This window comes from Dipodomys merriami, unplaced genomic scaffold (genome assembly GCF_024711535.1).
Source record: "Dipodomys merriami isolate MVZ:Mamm:240054 unplaced genomic scaffold, mDipMer1.0.p SCAF_14, whole genome shotgun sequence".
In the NCBI taxonomy this organism is placed as follows: domain Eukaryota; kingdom Metazoa; phylum Chordata; class Mammalia; order Rodentia; family Heteromyidae; genus Dipodomys; species Dipodomys merriami.
Genome location: NW_027202715.1, coordinates 29736684 through 29762647, shown reverse-complemented (window position 1 = coordinate 29762647; position 25964 = coordinate 29736684). Strand labels below are relative to the sequence as shown.

The 25964-nt window shown below is 33.6% G+C and overlaps 1 protein-coding gene across 3 annotated transcripts in view; it reads right to left on the bottom strand.

Annotated features, from left to right (window-relative positions):
• Window positions 1-25964, bottom strand: part of Pcdh15 (protocadherin related 15) — a 620145-nt gene that overhangs the window by 48984 nt on the left and 545197 nt on the right. For all 3 annotated transcript variants that reach the window (XM_070020439.1, XM_070020440.1, XM_070020438.1), the window contains one exon: window positions 17485-17612. In XM_070020439.1, the coding sequence (XP_069876540.1) occupies window positions 17485-17612 (128 nt within the window). The remainder of the gene's footprint in view (window positions 1-17484; window positions 17613-25964) is intronic.

Below are 25964 nucleotides of genomic sequence, written 5' to 3'. Positions count from 1 at the left end.
CTATCATTTATTAGATAACAATAGGAGTACATCTAGCAGTCTTGGCTAAATTAATGCTTAAAAATTAAAGCTGACTCATCTAGAAAACTAAATAAATCAAGTTTCTTAAAGAACAGATGTTATTTTACTTCATTTTACTTATTCTATCAGCTTCTTTGTAATGAAACCTTTATTCTGGGTTCATGACAAAATCATTAATAGGTGACCCTAGAAGATTTGAATACTGATTCTGAGGAATTTCCTTTAGTGAAAAAAAAATCAAGAAAGTTATGCTGAGAGTTATTTAAAAGGAATAAAGCCAAAAATGGATGTCATAATTATACTTGCTGTAATTATGTTTTTAAATGAAAGCCTAGATACGGACAACCACTTACCCATTTCTAAGATCTCATCTGGAATTTTTAATGCACACAGGTGCCCAACATTAAGAGAAAATCACCAAATAATTGCTTCTATCATACAGGGGAGTAGGTGAGACCATTAATTTTCTAACAGCCTAAGTAACTGTTCCCCTCTGTGGCCTAAATGAATACTAAGGATGAAGAAATATTAGTGGAATAATTAGTGATGTCCTAAGAAGTTCCAAACACATTAAAGTCCAATAACACTAACTTTAGCTTCCCAATTAGATGAATTTTAACATCGAACAGCACTGAAGGCTTACTTTCCTACAGATAGGAAATGTTTTAGAATGTAACTGCAGAGATATTCAGGCCTCCACACCCCTACTAAAATCAAGCTGTGTTTGAAAGGAACAAGAAAGAGTTCTGGCTTTATAGAATTACTTTTGCTTCACTCTTTTATTTTCATAAACCATGAGGAAATCGTCAGTTTAAAGCTCTTACCGTTAATATGCACAGAACATCAGAAAATATGAATAAGGTATTCTAAAGAGTGAAATACAACTCAGCATAGGAACAATAGTGTAATAAACGAGAGGGAAGCCTGTCTATGACCTTATAAATTTAAAAGACCTTTACGGGACTATATGTAGGTTTATTTTGGCAATGTTTACTCTTAAAGAGTTGTGTAAAAAGATCCCAATATAAGCCCAAGCAGGTGGCTGATGGCTGTAATCCTAGCTATTCAGGTGGCTGAGATCTGTTTGAAGCCAGTCCAGGTAGGTCCATTAGACTTATCTCCAATAAATTACTCAGAAAAAGCCAAAAGTGTCGCTGTGGCTTAAGTGGTAGAGTGCTAGGCCTAGAGCAAAAGAAGTTTAGGGACACAGCCCAAGCCAAGAGTTCAAGCCTCAAGGGAGGAAAATCACAATTCAGCATTTTTTTTGAAAAGTGAAAGAGAAAGTAAATATTACTTTTTAAATGTAAGGCAGCAGAATAAAATTACACATGGGTTTATTTACATAACAACTGAGTACTTTGGGGTTTTTATTTTTTGGTTGTAAAACACCATTATATCCTACTAATAATAAGATAATTATGTCATAAAAGATAGTTTCATCCTCATTATTGCTAGTATAAGGACTAACTTATAATTCCCTCCAAGCTGCTTTCATACAAACTCTGAAATCATGTGTTCTTAATTTACATCATGTGAGAAGGAGATAAACTATAGTTAATGGAAGTATGAATAAAAGAAATCACAAACTAAACTTTCTACAAGAAAGGAAATTTGTTTAAATGTTGACTTTTGCATCTTAAAATATCATCTTTATTTTAATCTTACCTTAGCATTTTAAAATGTAATTTATTTATATAATTCTTGAGAATGTGTCTTGCTATTATGGAGCTTATACATATTTGAAGGCTTCATACTCATGATCTCCATACTTCTACTTCCAAAGGGCTAAGATTACAAGTGTGAACTACTGTACCTTGTAAAGTTTTACCTATTCCTAAATTATTAGAACTGTTACATCACTTGAAATAATTGCTCAGTTATACAACCATATACATTCAAAGCAACTCAAATGACAGCTATTATTTCTAACTTTCTGGTTGCTTCTTAGTTGTAGTATGTTCCACTAATCAAACCAAATTCAGCCTCCTTTTGTCTCTCCCTCAAGCCATTCTTTTATTTTTATGTTTTAAATACCTTCATTAAACTGTTCTATTAAGCAAAGGAATACCTAAGTCTGTTGCTGACTAAAAGTTTTAGCTTGATTTTTCTGCCACAACAACTTCATAATATATAAGAAAATGTGAGGAATGAGAAAAATATGTGAGTTTTAATTATGTGAATTTCTGAACCTTTATCTATGTACTGAAGTAAACATCTACCTACTATATACTAAATATAAATGTAATGTTTCCCTTTTAAAAATATTTGGATTATCTTTAAGTAGTTGTACAAAGGAGTTCATGAATACAATGCATCTTGATCATTGTCACCACTTTCAACATTCTCACCCATCACTCCCAACCCACCCCCACTTCCCTTAATTTTCTTAGATTTTTTTTTTATATACAATAAATTCTTGACTTCAGCCTTCTCCTTTTCCCTTGGCCCCACCCCTTTCTTGTGACTACTCTTTTCCTGGTTCTTATTTTTGGGGTTTTGACTTAGTCTTTCTGAAGAATTAGACTATTTGATTGTTCCATAGCATCTATTAGACCTTGCATGTCACCCAGTGTGTGTACTTACAGATTTATTTTCATTATGCCATAAGTGGTCATTTTTCTGTATTTTTAACCATCTCTGGACTGAATTGAATTATAAATCTCAATATTCTCCTTATGTGTTTAGTTCTACCCTTGTCTCCCTATTTCCAGTTTATTAGGAAACATTCTGCCTTCAAACTGTAGGATTTCTCAGTTCTGTTATTGCATTCCTGGCTTACAATGCCTATTTCCAGGATTTCATCTTGTCTCTTTTTTCACTCTGGGAATATTATATAAACAGAAATACTTTCCAATAGCCAGAAAATGAGGACCAGTACAAGCCCATGCGTGATTGTTAGTTTGGTATTCCAACTTCTTGCCTTAAATTCACTCTGTTTATGTCCTCCCTAAAGTCCACATTTTTCATGTTTTTATTAACCATCTAATTGAGTTCAGCGTTCAAGTTCTTTGAACACATGGTATCTTCTCCCTGAATTGAAGAGTTTTGTCCCATAGCCAAATGATGTCCTTTCCTGGAATATCAATATGGTATAAATAGAAACACACAGAAAATATGTACAATTCTGAATAATATAAGCAGAACTCCTTTAAATAACCAGTCTAAAGGCCTTTCTGACTCTCTAGAGTGTGCTACCACCATGTTACATGTATTGATATTTTATGTATTTTATGTATTTTATGCATTATTATTTTACTATGATCAAATATAATTATAAGCTTATATAACCTATTTTCTTTATTTTAGTTCACATTTTTGAATATAGTACTATGTACATTTACAAAAATATTTGTCTTAAAAACATTATAGTGATTTAAATATAAATATTGAGACTTCAGAGACTTGAGCTCATTTTTGTCAATTAGCAATTATATGTGTCTGGCAAACAAGGCTCCAGGTAAAAAGATGGAAACAGGCCATGCTGAATACCCTAGCTGTAAATCTTTACTCAGATGTAAAATACAGGACCTACTACTACAAATAACCACATTTATTTAAATGACCTATCACTGTATAGTTGCTTATATATACTTTTTAATAGAAAGGCCATATTCTAAGTTTGACTTATGCATCTCATAAGTCTCATTGGTTAAGTCTTGCACATAAGAATTAAAGTTTTAAATAAAGATTTAATTAAAGGTTTCTTGAAGGAATGAAATTGCCTCTAAAGAAAAACATACTTATTGAGACATTTTAAATAAATACCATATTACTTGTTGATAGCAAAGCAGAAGCATCTAGATAGAAATGTCTATTGTACTATTACTGTAATACAATGTTTAGGAGGCATTAAAATTGGAGTTTAAAAAGCAATTTTCAAGAGTACACTGAAATGTTTAGAAATGCAAATAAATACATATTACATGTATAATATATAAGAAGAAATTCAGTTTGTAATATCTTAAATTTATATAAACATATAATTTGTGTGTAAATGTATTACATATATTTAACATATATGTATATGTATACATATATATAAATATAAATAAAATCCATGACTCTACACTTAGGAAATACTAGACTTATTTTTATTTTAGTAATTTTAATTGTTTCTAAAGGATCTGTTCCAGCGTCAGTTAGTGAGACTTCTCGCTGATGTTTCTTAGAATCTACCTGGAAGGGATTTCTTCTTTATATTTTATTTTTCTTGTCTTCAGGATAAACTTTTGTGAATCCAGACATTTCTCTGCTCATTTTTGAAAATATTTTCAAACTGTCTGCAAGTTTCAGAGGTACAGTAACTTATGCACTAATGAATGGAAATTATATTCCCTTAATGTATGAAATCTCGCTCCAGGCCTGCTGGCTTTCATTAAGGTAAATTAATTAGAACTACTAGGGAAATTCATCTATTCCTTATACTTATTTGCAGCTAAATTTTCTTCCTAATACATTTTAAGAAACTCTCATTCTTAATTTTCCACATTGGATATAATTATACTACAAATTAAGAAGCATTTGAGAAGTATAAATTCAAATTTTTTCAAAGCTAGTTTTTATCATTTTTGCTTAATTTGTGTTATAAATCTCCTATATCAAGTTAGTATAACAGAAAGTTAAATGAAGGATGGCAAAACTATAAGACATTTCAGATGAATGCTGTTTCTATTGATCTAATTTTTAATTTTTATTTCACAAGTGTCTAGTATAGTCCCCATACTCAGAAAATATCTTCAATTTTCAAAGGGTGAATCAAGTGTCACTGATGGAGATTGTTCTTAAGACATAGTATAGGACCCTTTAGGGTCCTAATTCTCTGCAGGATATAAAATATCCTACAAAAAAATACTATCCTCCACCCATATTATGGGTTGTTGAACATTTGTCTGGTAGATAGGCAGATGATTTGTAATTTTACCAGATTTCTCTCAGACTGAAGTATCCACCATTTCTGAAATAAACTAACTTTTCTTCAGATATCATGTCCAATGAGTTAAGATTCATAAAATGTTCTCAAACTGCATTATTAAAAAGAAATAGTTTTAAGAGTTACTTTTCATCAACTTTAAAATATTTAAACTTTATTATTAGATGTAGACTGGGAAAAGTTGACATATTCCTATTTTTAAAGTATGAAAACTAAGATGATTTTTTAGTAAATTACATTCATACCAACAAGCAAAAATTGAGTTTCCAGGTGCTGGGAAGGTGGCTCAATGGTAGAGTGCTTGCCTAAGATGCATGAGACCCTGAGTTTGATTCATTAGCATCACATAAGCAGAAAAAGCCAGAAGTGGCACTGTGGCTCAAGTGGTAGAGCTTTAGCCTTGAGCTTAGGAGCTGAGGGACAGTGCCCAGGCCCAGAGTTCCAGCCCCACGACCGACAAAAACCAAGACAAAAACAAAAATAAAAACTGAGTTTCCACAAGGTGAATGATGATTTTTGAGTTTCTCTTTGTAAACAATTAAATGATTTGTGTAGACAGAGTGGAAAGAGTGTAATATATATGAAGAATTATTTTTTATTACATATACAATTTATTCTCACCAAATAGGCTTCGTTTTGTTTATTTATTAAAAAGCTAATATAAGTATACTATACTTATTTATCCAAGCAAAAAAGGAAAATATTTCATATGAAAATTAGTTATGAGTTCTCATAGTCCTTAATTTTTGATGTGAAAAATATAAACTTAGAACACATGTATTAGGTATTTAATGTATACAGAGGAATAAATTCCAGATACCTTTTAGGCAACATTACTACTGTTAATAACAATATATTATATTCTTAAAAGCTGAAATATGAATGATTACAGTGTAGAAACAGAACAGACTGTAGAAGTCCTCTCCCCAAATATCCTGCCCCAAGACTTTCAAAAATATTTTTAGGTCTTTCTTCAAAATGCTACAAGATACCATATAAGAAAATACAGAAACAAGATAAAAAAAATAGAGGAAGAATATTTAAAGGAACTAAAGAAAATACCAGCATGCTACAGTCGTTGTTGTATTCCTCATCTGAAATTATTAAACATACATAAACTATTTAACATTTTGGTTTCAGTTAACAAACCTTTAATGTTTAGGAAAACATTAATTTCAACACAATCTTTGAAAGAATCCGTTCTTTCTATACAAGTAGTTCCTTTTATAATGCTCTGTTTCCCCAGTGAAACTAAACAAAGACATGATAATAAAGGTGTGATCATATTAATAAATATATAATCAAATCTACATTGATAATTTTTGTAAAAGTAAAATATCCAGAGAAACCTAGGGTAATATTACTGTCATACCTTTCTTGAAAATTACTAATGACAGCTGAAAAATATTTAGACTTCTTTACCTGCAATTCAGTCATTTAGTCTGTTACACTAGACTGTTTTTCTGACAAAACCCAAGTTATGGGACATTTTTGCTTAAAAGAACACATTCCAGATAGTAGCTTGCCTCAGACAGGACAGGGTCTCAAATTCTCAAGGTGCTTTTTTGTTTTCTTTTTTAAAAATAAGTTTTCTATTGTGAGAACACTGTACAGAGGGGTTTGAGTTACAGGAGCAAAGTAATGAGTACATTTCTTATCAAGCATTGTCTCCTCCCTTGTTTTTCCCCTACCATCCCTTCCCTCCCATTTCCACCACTATGCTCCCCCACCAGCCCCTCCCCCCACCCCCGCCTAAATTGTGTAAAGTTTGCTTTTTAGAAATAGTGTCTTGTACATCTCATTGTTGCAATGGGTCAATCTGTATCCCTGTTTAAAAAATTTGTTTTTTCCCTTCCCCTCCCCAAATTATACCAACATCAAATACAGTGAAAACTGGTAATACAGTGGGGGAGGGATATACAAAACAACAAAAACATCATGTGGTACCTTATAAATATGTTAGAAGCAATAACAAGAAATAAAAAGGCACTTTTGTCATTATCTTGGAGATCATTTCCCTTAACATCATCTTATCTGATCTTTTCTGCTTGTCTCAGACATATACTAGTTATTGCAAATAAGGGAAACCATGGGACCTATATTTCTTCGGGCCTGGCTTACTTCACTTAATATAACTTTTTCCAAGTCTTTCCATTTCCTAACAAATGGGGCAATGTCATTCTTTCTGATGGAGGCATAGAATTCCTTTGTGTAAATATACCACATTTTCTTGATCCATTCATCTACTGAAGGGCATCCTGGTTGGTTCCATATCTTAGCTATGGTAAATAATGCTGCAATAAACATAGTTGTACTGGTAGCTTTAGTATGGTCTTGTTTGTGATCATTCAGGTAAATGCCCAAAAGTGGGATTGCTGAGTCATAGGGGAGCACTATGTGGAGTCTTTTGAGGAACCTCCATACTACTTTCCAAAGTGGTTGAACAAGTTTACACTCCCACCAACAATGCAGTAGGGTTCCCTTCTGTCCACATCCTCTACAGCATCTGTTGTTATTAGAGTTCTTGATTATAGCCAACTAAACTTGGGTGAGTTAGTATCTCAATGTTGTTTTGATTTGCATTTCTATTATAGTTAGAAAGGTTGAGCATTTCTTCATGTGTCTATTGGCCATTCTTATTTCCTCTTTGGAAAAGTTTCTTTTTAAGTCTTTATCCCAAATATTTATCAGGCAGTTGTTTCTTTGAGGATTTGTTGTTGGGGGATTTAATTTTTTGAGTTCCAAGTATATTTTAGATATGAGACCCTTATCTGATGTATGACTAATGAAGATTTTCTCTCAATCCATGGGCTTTCTATTGATCTTGCTAGCTATGTCCTTTGCCATGCAGAAGCTCTGCAGTTTCATGCAATCCCATTGTCCAACCTTTCTTTGATTTGTTGTGTTTCTGGGTCTCTATAAAGAAAATTTTGGCCTGTGACAAGGAGACCTAGGGTTTCTCTTATTCCATCCTGTAATCTTTTCAGGGTGTCTACTTTGACTACAAGGATTTTGACTCATTTGGAGTTGATTCTGGTGCAGGGTGATATATAAGGATCTAGCTTTAGTTTTCTACAAGTGATTAACCAATTTTGCCAGCACCATTTACTGAAGAGGCTGTCTTTCTTCCATTCTATTTTTTTTTAGTTCCCTTATCTAAATTAAGTGACTATAGGTCTGTGGGTTCATTTCTGGGTTTTCAATCCTATTCCATTGGTCCTGAGGTCTGTTCTTGTGCCAGTACCAAGCTGTTTGTTTACTATGGCTTTGTAGTAGAATTTGAAATTTGATATTGATATTCCTCCAGCAGTGTTCTTTCTGTTAAGGATTGTTTTTGCTCTTCAGGGTGTTTTATTGTTCCATATGAATTTTTGGATCGCCTCTTCTATTTCCTTGAAGATTGAGGTTGGAATATTGATAGGTATTGCACTGAATTTGTAGATACCGTGAGAAGTATTGCCATTTTTACGATATTGATCCTTCCAATCCAGGAGTATGGGATCTTTTTCCACTTTCTAAATTCTGTTTTGATTTCCTTTTTCAGGTTTTTAAAGTTTTCATCATAGAGGTCCTTCACTTCTTTGGTTAAGTTAATTCCTAGGTATTTTATTTCTTGTGGGGCTATTACAAATGGAGTTGCTTTCCTGATTTCAGCCGTGTTCTTCTCATTGTTGGCATACAGAAAAGCCATTGATTTTTGACGGTTAGTTTTATACCCTGCTATTTTGCCAAATATTTGAATCAGTTCAAGTAATTTGGGAGTGGAGTCTGTAGGAATCTTCAAATACAAGGTCATGTCATCTGCAAAGAGGGAGAGTTTTACTTCATTTTTCCCTTTTGGGATCCTTTTTATGTTTGCATCTTGTCTTATTGCTGTAGCTAGGCATTCCAATAGTAAATTGAAGAGAAATTGACAAAGTGGACTTCCTTGTCTGATTCCTGAGTTTAGTGGAAATAGCTCTAGTTTTTCATCATTAAGTATAATTATGGCTGTTGGTTTGTTATATACATCCTTTATTGTATTGAGGAATGTTCCATGGATTCCTAATTTTTCCAGGGCCTTCATCATAAAGGTGTGTTGGATCTTGTCAAATGCTTTTTCTGCATCTATTGAGATAACCATGTAATTCTTATCCTTGGTCTCCTTGACGTGATGAATTATATTAATTGACTTGCGTATATTGAACCAGCTTTGCATCCCTGAAATGAATTCTGTTTGATTGGGGTGTATGATTTTTTTGGACTTGTTGAAGTCGATTGGCTGAAATTTTGTTGAGAAGTTTTGCATTGATATTCATCAAAGTAGTGGGTCTGTAGTTCTCTATAGTTCTTTTTGATGAGTCCCTGCCTGGTTTTGGGATGAGGGTTATGATAGCTTCATAGAATGAGTTCAGTAGTGAACTTTCTCTTTCAATTTCATTGAAGAGTTGGAGGAGTATTGGTATGAGTTCTGCTTTGAAGGCCTTGTAGAATCAGCTGCAAATTTACCTGGTCCTGCACTTTTCTTAGATGGGAGGTGTCTTATTGCTGTTTCTATTTCAGTGCTTGATAGGGGCCTGTTAATTTCGTTTAAATCATCTTGGTTTAGTTTCAGCATGTCAATATTTGCTAGGAAATCATCTGTTTCTTCCACATTCTGAAGCTTATTAGCATAAAGTTTTATGTTCTGAATGTTGGTTGTTTCTGTGGTGATGTTTCCATTCTCATCTATGAGTTTGTTTATTTGGGTTTGTTCTCTTCTTTTTCTGATAAGATTTTCTAAGGGCCTGTCAATTTTGTTAATATTTTCTTTTTTTCTTTTTTCTTTTTTTTTTTTGTTGGTTGTGGGGCTTGAACTCTGGGCCTGGGTGCTGTCCCTCAGCTCTTCAGCTCAAGGCGAGCGCTCTACCACTTGAGCTACAGTGCCACTTCCGGTTTTCTGGTGGTTTATTGGAGATAGGAGTCTCATGGTCTCTCCTGCCCGGGATGGCTTTGAACCACGATCCTCAGATCTCAGCCTCCTGAGTAGCTAGGATTACAGGCGTGAGCCACGAGTGCTGGCTTGTTAATATTTTCAAAGAACCATCTCTTTGTTATGTTGACTGTTTCTATGGTTTTCTTGGACTCTAATTCATTTAATTCTGATGTAATTTTAACTATTTCTTTCCCTCTACTGGATTGGGGTTTAGCTTGCTGTTCATTTTCAAGGAGGTTCAGATGTCTCATTAAATTATTGGTTTCAGATCTCTCCAATTTGTTGATGTATGAACTTAGAGCTATAAACTTCCTTCTGAGTACTGCCTTTGCTGTGTCCCAGAGGAGCTGGTAATTTGTGTGTTCATTTTTGAATTTCTTTCTAATCTCTTCCATGACACACTGGTGATTCAACAGTGTGTTGTTTAGCCTCCATGTCTTACAGGACTTTCTTCGGTGGCTTTTGGTGTTTTGTTTTAATTTTATTCTGTTGTGTTCTGAGAGAATGCAAAGTATAATTTCAATGTTTCTGAATTTGGACAAGTTTGCTTTGTGGCCTAAAATGTGGTCTATTTTGGAAAATGTTCCATATGCTGCTGAGAAAAACGTGTATTCTCATGCTGCTGGATGAAATATTTGGTAGATGTCTGCATTTGTTTAGATTTGTGGTTTCTCTGTTGAGTTTTTTGTCAAGGTGATCTATCTAACACAGTGGTGTGTTAAAGACCCCAACAATTAATGTCTTTCGATCTATGTGAGGTTTGGGGGAAAGTAGTGTTTCTCGGATGAATTTGGGCGCTCCGTTGTTTGGTGAATAGATATTTAGAATTGTAATAGCCTCCTGAAGGAGAGACCCCTTAATTAGCATGTAGCGACCTTCTTTATCTCTTCTCACTAATTTTAATTTGAAGTCTTTTTTTATCTGCTATGAAGATTGCAACTCTCAGCTGTTTATGGGGGCTCTTTACTTGGTAGATTTTATTCCAGTCTTTCCCTTTCAGAATATATTTATTTTTCTGGGCAAGGCAGCAGATAGAAGGATTGTGCTTTTTAATCCAACTGGACAAGACAGTCTATGTCACTTAATTTGAGAGTTAAGTCCATTAATGTTGAGAGTTCCTGCCATGTTATCCACCTTCTTAGGGGCTGTGAAAACAGAGCTCTTCCTATGGTTCTTGGATTCTCAGTTTGGTGTGGTTTCTTGGCCTTTATTGTGGTCTTGTTGGTTTTCTATGTGTAGGACATCTTTAAGTATCTTTTGTAGGGCTGGTTTGGTGGAGATACATTGTTTCAGTTTTCCTTTGTTATGGAAAGTTTTTATTTGGCCTACTGTTATGAAGGACAGTTTATCTGGATACAGTATTGTTGGTTGATAGTTGTTTGTCTTTAGAGCGTGGCATACATCATTTCAGGCTCTTCTTGCTTTAAATATCTCTGCTGAGAAATCTTAGGTGATTCTAATTGGTTTCCCTTTAGGTGATTAATCTTTTCTCCTTGACAGCTTTATCTGAATTGATCTTGTGTGGGTTATAATGAGACAGTGGGAAGTCCTGCTCTGGTCTGGTCTATTTGGGGTTCTAAAAGCTTCTTGTATCTGAATAGGCCTATTTTTTTGCATGTTTGGGAATTTCTCTTCTAGGATCCTTTTAAATAAATTGCCTAGACCATTAACTTCTGTCTCTAGGTGCTCTTCTACACCCATTATCCTCAGATTAGTCCTTCTGATGGGGACTTCAAAATGTTGAATAGATCTATCATATTTCTTGGATTTGTCTTGGATAGTTGTATGTTCTGTCTCTATTATATCTAGGCTGTCTTCAACCCCCAAGATTCGATCTTCTGCATGGTCTAACCTACTGTCAAGTCTATCTGTTTTTTTCATTTCCTTTCTTTCTAATTGCTTGGCTTTCATTGCTTCAAATTCTTTGTTGGAGCTTTGTTTTAGATCTTGTTTGAACTTCTTTACTTCCTTAATTTGGTGTTCAGTGTTTATTCTCAAATCACTTAGTTAATTGGTTATGGTTTCCTTGGACTCCCTTTCCTTATGATGGACACCATTCATTATTCCCTTTGTGTTTTCCCTGGATTCCTTCAGCTGTCTGTCTATGGATTTCATGAATGCCTCTATTAAACTTTGTCTATTCTCGTCCCACTCATGCAATTCCTGTATTACTCTTTGATTAACTTCCTCTTGCTCATGCAATTCCTGTATTACTCTTTGACTGTTCTCAGACTGCTCACACAATTCCTGTCTTTCTCTTAAACTGTTCTCAGCCTGCTCATGCAATTCCTTAATTAATTTTTGAGTAGCTTCCTCGTGCTCACAAGATTCCTGTAGTAATTTTTGGATAGCCTCATTATGCTCGTGAAGTTCCTGTTTTAATCTTTAGTTTGCCTCATCTCGTTCCCTATCAAGTGCACATTGAGTCTTTTGTAGGTTTTCAATCTTTTCATTCACCATGTTTTACAGTAGTGTTTGTAGACCTTTGTGCACACTCTCCTCTGGATTATTCACTAACTGTTCTGTCACCTGATTATTGAGATATCCAGACTTGCCATTTTTCTTGTTTCTCCTGCTTGTTCTGCCCATTTGGTATGAAAGTAAAACCAATTTTGTGCTAGAATACTATATTAAGGCAAGCATCAACCAGAGTCCTGTAGTTATGCAGTCAAAATGGTTTCAGATACAATCTAGTTCAACAGATACAATCTATTCAACATTAAATGACTATGGATTAATGGGCTAAGAACAGCAAAGAAGAATTTGGCAAGCCAGAAATTATTAGGTTTAAGGAGAATTGTGGGGAAAAATATGATTAGAGGGATGTGGAGAAGTTAAAAAGAGAACATATTTAACCAAATCCTAATCTCAGAGAGGGAAATAGATAGGACAGAATGATAGGAGAAAGATTTTTTAAAAATGGACAAAACAAATTTAAATAAAAAAATGAAGCACTTAAAATTATATAAGTATAGAGAAATGATATTGAGAGAAGAAAAGGATAGAATGAGATGAGGGGAAAGACAAAGGAAAAATGAAAAAATAAAAATTCTTAAAGTTGGAATACTTGAAAGTTATATAGGTATAAAGAAATAATACTACTATTAAGGAATTTAAGTCTAAGAGGTTGTGAATTGAGCAATAAGTTTCTGGATTAAGTCTGTACACAGTGAGGGATAAGGTATAATATTTGAAGAAGGGTTCATATCTGCAGATGAATAGAAGAGCTATTAAATCATGCAAAAAAAAAGAAAGAAAGAGAGAAAAAAAAAAGACCAAAAGGTCAAAAGAGATTTTTTTAAAAAAATCACACACTCACATACATGCTTAAAATAAAAATTATGAAAGAAAAAAGAAAATATAATAAAGAACAATTTAAAAAATAACACAAAATAGGTAGTAAACAGAGTTCTTTGACTTTTTTTTGGTGGGGGGAGATCTTGTATTTCCCCTGCGTCTGTAACCAGTCTCTTGGTGGAGTCTCAGGTCTACTTGTGGTGTTTTGTTTTCTTGTGGCTTGATTGGTTTCTTACCTCAGTTTGTTTGAGCATGCAGACAGATCTGCCTTACCCAGAACTTTGTGATCCTCCTCCCAAGCTAGTTCAGTGGGAGGGAGATCTGCTTTGAGTATCACAAAAGAGGGAGATGGCTGTCCTCTAGTTTGGAGTTACTGTGTTGAGGCTAGGGTCTTAACCCTAGCAATCAGTATCTGGGATAGCTCCTGAGACACTCACAGAGCTCAGCCTGGAGACATTCTGAGTTTCAATTGTTTGTTTAGGCTGCAGTGGGGAGGGGGAGCCTCTGGCTCTGCTTACCCAGTGAAGAAAGTCACTCCTCAGCGGGCAGAGATATCTCTGCCTGAGAGGGGTAACTTTCCCCTGGGTGGAGCTGAGCCTGGCAGGTCAGGTCAGGTTCCTGTGACCTGGTGAATGGCTCTGATTGTATTCTTCCAAGGCCTGAGTTGGAGCTTGCTGCTAAGCCTGGCCTTTGTCAGTATCAAAGATGGAGTTCTTCTCTGGTGGTGGGGGGAGGATGGCCTTCCCACCGCTATTCCCTGAGAAGGAATGAGGATGTCAGGGTTCTACTCATGCCAGACTATTGGTTCCTGGGCTGTCCCTGGTGTGTGATCAACAGGATGAAGATTTCGTCCCTTTCTTGGGGTTCATTTCACTTAACATCACCTTATCTGATCTTTTTTACTTATATTAGATCATGAATTTCAAAAAGAATCTTATGGTTCTATCTTTTGTTTCACACAATTTTTAAAATAGTGCATTATATCTATGACTAGTATTCTAAGCTGTTAATATCATTCTCCATTCATCATTGATATATAAAAGATCTTTTGCTTCATAGTTTTATTTTATTTTATTTTATTTTTTTGCTTTTGTCAGTCATGGGGCTTGAACTGTGGTGTAGTTCTTATTCTACGTAATATTTCTCCTTCCTTTGCTTGCATGCAAGTTATTTTAAAATGTGAACTTTTAACATTCTTCCCTTTATTGTAAACTAAAACAAATCACCTTTCATTCACACTCAATAAAATCTGACATTACTCTAATATTATATAGTAAGTGGTATAAAAATCTCTTTCACAAGCCTGGGCCAGTTCCACGTTTTAAAAACCAACTATTTTTTAAACTTTACAGCCAGCCTGAGTCACTACTATTTTCAATGATATTTTTATTTGAATTCTTTTCTTAAAATAATATTTTAAGAAATGATAAGACTGGTGTAACTTATTCCAGAGTTAAGGAATTCCAGACTGATGGAATTCTAGGGGCAAGAAAGAAAGAAAATAAAAAAGGAGGAAGAGGAGGAAGAGGAGATTCCACACTTCTGGAGTAAAGGAAACTTTCATTGAGACTCTGTTTGCACCAGTCTAATCTTTGTGCCCCATCCCTATTCCACAAATGTATAGTTTTATTTCTTCTGTTTGGCTCTTTACTTCTTTACTTCTTCTGTTTGGCTTTTTACTTCATTTACCCTCCTCAAATAGCTGCCCTTATGACTTCTAATCACTTTCAATACCATGCTGAAATATTTCGTCCTTCAAAAACACCTCCTCCACTTTGAAGTACTTCATCCTCCTAAAACACTTCTTAGGTTCTAACAACAACTGAAAGGTTTCCTTCATTTGACTCTACAATGCAATTTCTGCTCTAATAGCCAAATGGTTTTCCAACTATACTTTCACAATATCATTGACAAATTCTCTTCTTTATCAATCTGGGTGAACTGTTCTCTTTACATATGACTCTCCAGAATATGCTATTTCACAATTAGACACTCCTTCCCATGTGGTTCCAAACCATCTACAACTTAATTTCTTACTCATTTTTTCTCCAATGCCAAATGTTTCCTACCATCAAGCTCTCCAAACTTCTTACTTTTTTCCTTAAGATCATGATGACAGTTCATTTCTTTCCTTTAAACAATACACTGCTTTTCACAATTCTCCTGAAGAGTGGCTCTCATGCCTTACATAAAACAGAACCTAGAGGCAAGACAGCCATGTCTCTCAAATGCTGCTTGTAATGCTGCTCAGTCATCTTTGACACCTTTATCTCAATTTCCCTGAAGCAGCTTTCAGGTCACATTGATATGGTTTGAACAATGTTTTTCCCTGCAATCTCACATGCTGAATCTTTGTTCTCAAAGTATTGAAAGGTATCAGATCTATAAGAGATGGAGACTAGTGGAAAATGATTCAATCAGTGAAACACCAATCTTTGGGGTAAGTCAAGTACCCTGGAATTGAAATAATTTCCCACAAGAATAAGTATATACCTACTTTTTGGTACAGTAATATTCAGTTCACACACATGTAAACATATGTACACACATATATACATATATACTCATATATGTGTGTGTAGCATATTGTCATTATCCATTCATCAGTAGTTGAACACTTAGACTAATTTTGTATTTTAAATATTGTGGACATTGCTGCTATAAACACAGATGTGCAAGAACCTCAGGCATGATTATATGGATTCCTTCAGATGTATGTGCAGAAGTTCTATCACTGGATCATATTGCAATAATATTTTCAGCTTTTGAGGAACCTTCACACTTATTTCCATAGCATACACAATACTTTACATCCACACAAGAACATATAAAGGTTTCTTTTTTCTTGCATCATTATTTGCATTTGCATACAAATGTATAGGGAAATTGTTGAAATTGTTTTTAAAAGACTTGATAGAAAGGGCCAATTTGATAAGGGTATATGTCACTAGTCTAAGATAATATGACAACAAAACACTTTTGTACTGCCAGGATATGCTAATAAAGATGTAAAAAAGAAACAAAAGAGCTCTATTCATGAAGCTTCTGCTAATAGGAAAAGGACAAAAAATTACATGCAAATCCACAACAATCAAAATATACATTTGTTGAAGTTATATAAGATAATGTTTGTGTATTGAAATGATTATTAGAATACTTAAAAAAACTCTGTAATGAACAATCTAAATGTACTGGCCCCCTACATTCTTCACCTAATAAAGTGCAAGACTTGTACATATACCTCACACAATAAAACCATTGCAATTATTTGCATTGCTAATTATTTGCATTGCATATTAAAGAAAATTTGATATTATTAGCTTTTGTTTTGATATTTTAAAACATTGAGGTATAAGCCAAATTTACTGAAAAAGGAACGATTTTTAAAATGCTAAAATTAGTAGTTTAATCAGCACTTTACAGAAAAACGTTACATACTATAATATTTTTATTAAAAATTGAAGCATTTACACTTGCCTGTATGATAATTGTTTCATCATCAAATACTAGAATCCCTCCATCATGACAGCTTTACTGATAAATAGACATTTTTTTCCCTAGCATAAAAATGGAATCTCATCAGAGAAAGAGTGGCTCACTACAACAATCCTAGCTACTCAGGACACTGAACTCTGAAAGATGACATTTCAAAGCCATCCCAGGTAGAAACTATGGCAACACTCAATTTCCAAAATAACCAGCAAACGTGGGCTGGAAGCATGGCTCACATGGTAGTAAACCAAGTGAGCATGTAAGGCAAGTCATTGTGAAGTACTGAATTCACACTTCACAACTGGCAAAAAGTAAAAAATAAAGAAAAAACTCAAAAGATGTCTCACATATAGTTTAATGCTTACACACAACTTTCAAAGCAGATAAAAAAACAAGAAAGAAGTAATTATATTTTCAAAAATAAATTCAAATAAATATTCTAATATATTACTTAAGGAAACTTTTCTGACTCAAATTTCACCGGAATTATTGTTAATCAGAGACCAAATTAAAAAAACAAGTAAATTGGTATTTTAATATATTATTCAAGGTAGAACATCATAAGAAAATTGTTTCTATTTTTAAATGAAAGTAAGGTACAAAATGTGCTTAGTGGCTCACCTCATATAAATAGTCTGTGCTTAGATTGGATAATTAATCTCATGTAGCTCTGAGTTTCAGACTTTTGTACTTGTAATATCAATAAACATAGTTAATGCAAAGTATGCGCTTACTTGCAAAAATCAGAACTCTGGTTTTAGTTCTGCTCCCTTGATTTATTTTCTCATACCTTCACTCTGAGTACAGACGCAAACATTCTTGCATCTTCAGATACACCTCCAATGTAGAATTTCTTCTGGAACACTGGGGGGTGATCATTTTCATCCTGAATCTCAATGTACACCTTAGCTGTGTTGCCTGGAAGACAAAGTATAATACATTATAATACAGAGTTTACTGGTAATTACTCATTGGGATATATTCCCTGGGATAAGTACTTACAGTTTTTTTTTTTTTTGTTTTGTTTTTTTTTTTGGTCAGTCATGGGGCTGAACTGTGGGCCTGAGTAATGTCCTGCAGCACACTACCACTTGAGCCAAAGCACCACTTAGGCTGTATTCTGCTTATGTGGGGCTGAGGAATCAAACCCAGGGCTTCATGCATACAAGGCAAGCACTCTACCACTGAGCCAACTTCTCAGCCCTCTGCTTTAATTTTTTTTTTAAAGAATGGAAATTACTTCAGTGAGTAAGTCTCCCTTAAATAGCTTCCTAATCCTACTCCTCTCAAATGTACAAAACACTGCAGTGGAGTTTCTGGTATAATAAGATTTATCATGATTTCTTTTGGTTTAGAAGGCACTGTTAAATTGTGTACTACTAATTTTTACTTAAAATTCCCAATCGTTTATGTTCTCACTTTCCCACATAATGTCTTTCACTTTCTCACACACATTTTCATAAATTAAATACATCATATGTGCCATTCTTGTGTTCAAAGAAACAATAATATTAGCTTAAATGGCACTATAATATTGAAAGCTAACAGTAGTTGGATGAGTTATTTCTGTGAAAAGGAAAACAAGTTTTGTTTTGTGTTATTTTGGATGGTACTGGGTTTCCAAACATTATGTGTAACTCTTTTCTCTCCAACCATTTCAAAAGCAAGCAAACCTTCACTTATTCTTAGGTTTTACTGAGAAAACAAATAATTTATTCATGTAATCATCATGTAATCTTAGATACATGATGTACCTCTTGTACAAAGCTGGCATTAATTCCTTAAAGTTTGAAAAGTGACATTTTTTGTGGAAATAAAGATATCTCTATAAAAGTCATACAAGTCAGGTGTTGGTGGCTCAAGCCTATAATTCTAGCTATTCAGGAAGCTGAGATCTGAGGATCACAGTTCAAAGCCAGACAGGGCAGGAGAGTCCATGAGACTCCTATCTCCAATAAACCACCAGAAAACTGGAAGTGGCACCATGGCTCAAGTGGTAAAGCACTTGCCTTGAGCTGAAGAGCTGAGGGACAGCACCCAGCCCAAAGTTCAGTCCCCACAACTGACCAAAAAGAAAAAAAACTCATACATTAAGTGTTACATAATTTATAACACTTGAATAAATCAAAAAAAGTTCATTTAGGAAAGCTATTACAGTATTTATTTGAATCTACTTTTGCAAATTAATAGTTAAATAGTTAAATGATTAAAAAATAAAAATGCTAACTACAATAGAAATCTAGTAAATTAAATAGCTAATTAAAATTCAGAATTAATTACTTTCCATTTTATCAGCTTTTTTAGTTGTTTTACATATCAGATTATCCATTGTGAAAATGTTAATCTCTTATTTTTGATGTGATGAGGAGTTCTTAACATTCAATGAAGAAATGTATTCTTATGGTATGTATTTAATTTGATATTTAATTTAATTTTGCTTTCCTCTTGTGTATAACTTTTCAGTGAATCTTAACCTCTACCATAGTCAGTAATGCATGATAAAACTAATTTTTTAGGACCAGATGAGTACTTCAAGTGAACTTGAGCCTACACTTTAATTAACTGCAGCTAAAACACAGGAGGGTCATGATGGCTAAACATGTTTAGGTCTGTAGCAATGCTAGGATGGACACTAGGCTCTTAGTCTCATGTAATTATCTAGTTCTATTGTACTGACTTTCAAATTTCATCACACTTGTTAATGTGAGAAATTTTGTGGATTATCTATGTCTGTATAAACATAACTCTCTCTTGTCCTGTTTACACCAAACCACAAATGCTGCTTTAATTAAATCTGATTCCATTCCTGAAAACACCACACCCTCATAGGGCTCCAGTACGCACTGCTCTTTCCTGATAAGACTCTGCTTTCCTTAGAAGGCCTCTAGGATCCTGAAGAATAAAGTGTGCCATACAAGACACAACTGGAAAGAACTCTAAGAACTTTCTTTAAAAAAAAAAAACACATTAAACCACTACTAATAATTTTCATTGAATACTTTATCTACTATACTTTCATAAAGCCTGTAGAAATAGCAAATTAAGTTTATTGGATATTCTCTAGTAGATTGTTGTTATTTGGCAGGGTTTATAGGAAGCTGGGGTAGTAATTTTTTGGAAGTCATGTATTGATTTATGTGTGTTGTAAATTTGCCTAAATTAGAGCTGGAACACTTTCAAATCTTAAGTATGCATGTATGTAGGTATGATCTCCATGAATAGATGATAGAGTCATATGTCTTTATATGTAATGCATGTATGTAGGTATGATCTCCATGAATAGATGATAGAGTCATATGTCTTTATATGTAATGTATCAATTCCTCTTTCCATCATCTACCTATTTACATATTGAATCTGTGTAAATCAATTTAAGATCTAAGCCCCTAAAGTTTCTGTTAAAGTCTTTCCCCTCAGTGGCCTGGAACAGATAATGGGGTCCTGAGGCAAGAGGTGAAACATTCAAGAGGTGGAGCCTTTAGCAAGTCATTGTTTTTTGACCCTAGAAGAGATTAAATTAATGTTCATGGGACCCTGCGCTATTTTTCTTGGAAGGATGCTTATATGAAGAGTAAGACTGGCTGGACTTTCGGTCTCAGGTTTCCTGTTTCTCCATGTAGTCTCCCATTGTGGCCAATGATGCCATTTATCATCAGGCCATAATCAGAGTCAGGTCTTCACCAGAGTCAAACCTTTAAGCCTCTAGATCTTGAGCTAAATAAACTTTCCAGTGTCCTACTTTCAATATTTTATTATTGAAACAAATGGAAATGCTGAAATGGAGTAAATATGTATTGCTACATGATCAACTTTTTTTTTTTTTTTGGTCGTGGGGCTTGAACTCTGGGCCTGGGCAGGGTCCCTCAGCTCCTGAGCTCAAGACTAGCACTTTACCACTTGAGCCACAGGGCTCAAGTGGTTAATTGGAGATAAGCGTCTCATGGACTTTCCTGCCCGGATATGAACCACAATGCTAAGATTTCAGCCTCCTGAGTAGCTAGGCTTACAGGCATGCATGAGCCACCATGCCCGGCTTCAAATCTTGTTTTATAATTACATGTACATTCCTAATTAATGACTATATTTTGGGGGGTTCCTGTTGTTAACTGTTGAAATTGAAAAGAACACTTTCCAATTCACTTAACGAATGTTAAATTTGGAAGTTTACCTACTTTGGCACTATGGCAATTTTAGACACTGCTATGACAATATTGTGCCAATAAAAACACTCTTTGCCTTATTATTTTTAAGAAGTTAATATATCCTTTTTTTGAGAAAAATAATGTGACAGTCAATATTATAACTCAAAACAAAAATGTCTAAAGTTAAAGAAAAATCTGTTGAATGTTTAATAATACTACAGCTATACAGTGGGTGTAAACATTCAGTAAAATAATTTATTTGGTTTTAATGACTTAACCTTTTTCAAGTTTTTGTTGTTCATCACACATTTTCTTCATTGATGTTATACCATAATGCTTTGTTTATACATTGATTATGATTATACTCATATTTGTTACTATAAATCAGGTTAGTTATCTCCCCAGTACATGGTATGGCTGAGATGGGGATTCAAGGAATCTGATTATGTAAGGCAAACACTTCTATAGGTTTACTGCTGCTGCTCTTGCCTCTTTATTGAATCAATCTTAGCTGGGTTCCATTGGTTTATGCCAGTAATTCTAGCTATTGTAGAAATTGAGATCTTGTGATTGTGGTTGAAGTACAGCCTTAGCAGGATAGTCTGAGAGATTCTATCTCTAGTTAAACAGAAACATGTTAGATTGAAAGCATGCTCAAATTGTAGATCACCAGCTCTAGCCAATTAGAAGGTGAGGCTCTGTGTCATGTAATAGCAAAAAAATGTGAGTTACTCTAAAAAGGTTAAAAATAATTTAAAACATTTAAAAAGTATCTTCAATAATTTATTTCATATAACAACTTGACTTTTTTAAATTGTAAAAGTGATATACAGAGGGGTCACAATTACATAAGTAAGAAAATGAGTACAATTCTTGTCAAGCATTGTAAACCCCTCTCTCGTTTTCTCCTTTTATGCTGCCCCCCCAGATCTCCCTCTTCCCCAAGTTGTAGAGTTCATTTAAAACATATGGTCTTGTGAATATCACTGTTGTATTGGTTCACCCATTTTCCTTTGTCGTCCTATTTCTGTCAGTCCCCTTCCCATCCCTAAATCAGATAAAGTTATGTACAATACAAAAGGTAGCAAAAAAAAAAAACAGTGACAACAGGAGGTAAATCAAAGGGGAAAAAAAGAAAGAAAAAAAGACATAACTGCATATAGTACATTAAGTAAACAAAGACCCCCCTGTTTCCATATCTTGTGGTGGTTCATCTTGATTAGCATACGTACATACATACCTAGCCATTGATCTATTGTGATCCTGCTAGAACTATCCTAGACATCTTTTCATTTTTTCATGTTAAGTCTACTTACATTTTAGTGTTCACCATCTCAATGACATCTTCATTGTTGCTGACTTGTTCTACTTTAGTTATTTGACACCCACCAAGCTGTTTGTATATTCTACAACATGTCTTTATCATTCTGTGAAGTAATTGTTGGAAGTTTATGTGACTTCCAAACAATGAAGCACTTTTCTGTATTATATGCTTGTTCTATGTTATGATGTAATTGACTAAGCAAATTAATACACATAATTATATTTGTTAATTTCAATATTTAAATTTCATGTGGATTATTTCAGCATGGACATCTTCTTTGGTAAATAAATGACATGAGTTTATGTTACAACATGGGAAAGAAAATTTTTAATTTATCTACAGAATTCTTTATAATTTTTGATATTTTTACTATTAAGAGTTCTGTGTTTCTCTGCCTCATTTTGAATTTTAGGTAAAAGACTGGATCTATACTTTAAAAGATTATTTAAGAAGAAAAATATCACCACAGAAAAGCATTTAATCAGATTTGCTAAGGCAGTTGTAATTGTTTATTAAAAACAAGTAGAAATAATTTGAGTAAAGAGAAGGTATAGAAACAATGTCACTTTACAGTACTAGAAGGAGTATAATATGCATATAAAATATTTACAGAATACATAACTCAGAATTATAGGATGAGAAAAGTTACTATATTTTATTCTTTGGCTTTTTCTGTATGAGGAATACATTTTATATACTATTTCTTTTACAGCACTTGACTTCTAATTGTTAGTAGAAAACTCAGTTTTACCCTAAAGCTTACCCTTCCCCAACCTTAAACCTAATATAAACTAGAAAACTAATACTAATTCTAACACTAATGACCCATGGGTGATAAAAGGAACACAAATACATTAGTTTTCTTTCACCTTGACCTGGAATCAACTGTTTAGTTCTGCTCAATAGGTTACCCTTTATCTAACCTTAACCTTTGCCTACACATAATGGAAAACCTAACCCTAATGATCCTGAAGAGAAAAGTAAGGAAAGTATTGTATTTTCTATTATATGTACTTTACATCTAAATGTTAGTAGAAAACTCAGTTTCACCCTAAACTTCAAGTTTCCCTAACCCTAACCATAATCTGAACTAGAAAACTAACACAGTCCTAATCCTAATGACCCTCTAGACAAACACAAATACACTTGTTTTCTTTCATTGTGACTTGGATCAATGGATACGTGTTAAAAATCAGTTGCAGTTTTATCTATTATCTTACCCTTTCTTAACCCTAACTTATCTTAATCAGAAATCTGATCAGACACTTGACCTTAATGATCCCAAAGAGCAAAACTAAGGTAAATAATATAGATTCTAGGTCAGAAATGAGATGGGATATTTCAAAATTACTTCAATCATTTCCCAATTTAGCTTTGATGTTGATTTAATTACTCATTGCTTGATTTTAATTGCTTGAATGTGTAACACACATTTTGTGTTCACATGTTTGACTAAAAGGTTAATAATGAATTAAGATAATAACTGCATTCATATCTACTGGCTCCTCAACCTGACATTCACATTGCTTTTATATATAACTAGCTGATTTATAAAAATTGACAACTTGGATGATTTTATTATTGTACTACTGAGTAAGTCAGAGGAGGAATATTGTAACTATTATCATTATGTATGGTTACATTTATTTTTTAATATTATTTGGGGGAGAAATATGTGCACTTTTGTAAATATATTATCTGGTTCTCAGCCAAGACAAGAGAACATTAAACTAAGGAATGAAAATGAGTCAGTTAATAACTGAAACTCCTCTGTACATCACCTTTATAATAACAATAGAAAATGAAAATGATAGCTTGATTTTCTAATGTACTCTTCTATTTTTTAGTTTTAAAATTATGTTTATTTAGTTGTACAAATGGGTTTTAGTTCATTATATCAATCCATGTTGACAACATATCTTGATGAATATCACCTGTTCAATCATTAGAAAAATCTCTCCATCTTACCCATTCCCACATTTATACAAGCAGTGTATATTATAATTGTATTTAACCAGCCTTTTTCTCTCCATTTGTCTTCCTTCGCCTGTTCTTTCTCCTCTGCTTTTCTAAAATTCTACCACCATTAATTTTAGAGAGAATTTAGAGGGAGAATCTGGAGAAATAATTGAAATACCTTTAGTATATGATTGGTAGACTTATAAGTTAAGGCTCAAACATTGCAACTAGGATAATAATGGTTTATAATTATTTTATTGGGTTCTAATAAATTAATTACTTTGAAAATATTAACATTTTCCATTATCCAAATATGAAGCATAGATTTATTTACTGAAAATTCTAAAGTTTCTAAAAATTCTAATCTTAAGTTACTAAAAATCAAATTACAGTAGAAATCAAATCTTGTCTAATATTAGATTTAGAGCTGTTGACTATTTAAATGCATACAAATTTAAGGCCTCTTTTGTTTTTTAAACTTGTTCTGTTCTATAAAGCTAATGTTGAATTAGAACAAGTTAATCATGAAGTTATCTTGGTTAAAGAATATCTGTTATTATAGATTTTTAAATGAAATTTCCTCTTTAATGTTTATCCTTAAGCTATTTTGCATTTTGTATTAATGGGATGCCATTTAATAGGATGCCATTGAACTGGGTAGAGTATGTGACTTTTTTGGCATTTCAATGAAACACTAGTACACAAATCTCTGACAGACAATCTTGACCAGGAGCATATGGTATAAATATATTACTGGCAACAGACTTTCGGAATTGAAAGTGACTGCATTTAAAATAATGATTTCCTTTGACTTGCTTGTGTGTAATTATTTTTAAGATATTACATGGGAGACTAATTAGGTACAAGATGCCATAATAGAATAAAAAAAGAAAGAAAATATGATCAAGATTGATTAATCAAGCTTATAAAAATTGCTGGCTGTAAAAATCAAATTTGATTTGGAAGAATTGACTGATAGACTTGTGTTCTGCATACTTATGATCAAGAAAGATACATTAAATTTATGTTTCTTATCTCTGAATAATATAGTCTTATTTCTGAGTCCAAATTGATATTGAGTAAATTAACTTGAATTATATACCTCATAAAATTATAAACACTAACAAAACCAAAGAATGTGCTAGAATATCTTAAGTTTTAAATTTTGTTTTGAACAAATAAGATCAAACTAACTTTTACCTGTTCATTCCTTTTTATTTATCTGGCCTTAATTGTAGTCATTGTGAATACCAGCTAATTGTGATGAAACCTACTTTCTTTGGCCATATAGTTACTTGAGTATCTGAAATGTTTGGTATCACAATGACTCTCAGCTTTTCTGGAATCATTCTTCTAATCTGGATAACAGGCCATCAGTACACATCTTTTCTCCATTGCGACCCTTAACAGCTTTTATTTTTCCCATTGGTTAAATGGAAGAGCTTCTATCAAGTCTGACTTTTCTCTTGTTAGATTCCTAAAGAGACCCATTCAGATGGTCTCAGGATGCTCTCTTTCTTTACTGTGGCTTACCCAGCAAGAAGATGGCTGGGCTGACTTAGCCCAGTAGATTCCTGTGTGGCTACACCTTAAAGCATCACTGATTCCATTCCCTTGCTCAGAAAGCCCTGATATCAGATTGCCAGAGAAATTTCTCCTTTGCTTATTTCCTTATTTTTTAAAAATATGTATGATGTGCATTTTCAAGTCTTTGGCTTAGAGCGCATGCTCTCCAGGCTATTGAACATTTTTATAATTTTCATGGCACCTCTGCCAGCATACAAACTCCTTAAGTATCATGGTTTTGCCTTGTAAACGCTTTTGCTCTTAGATAAACTATAATTG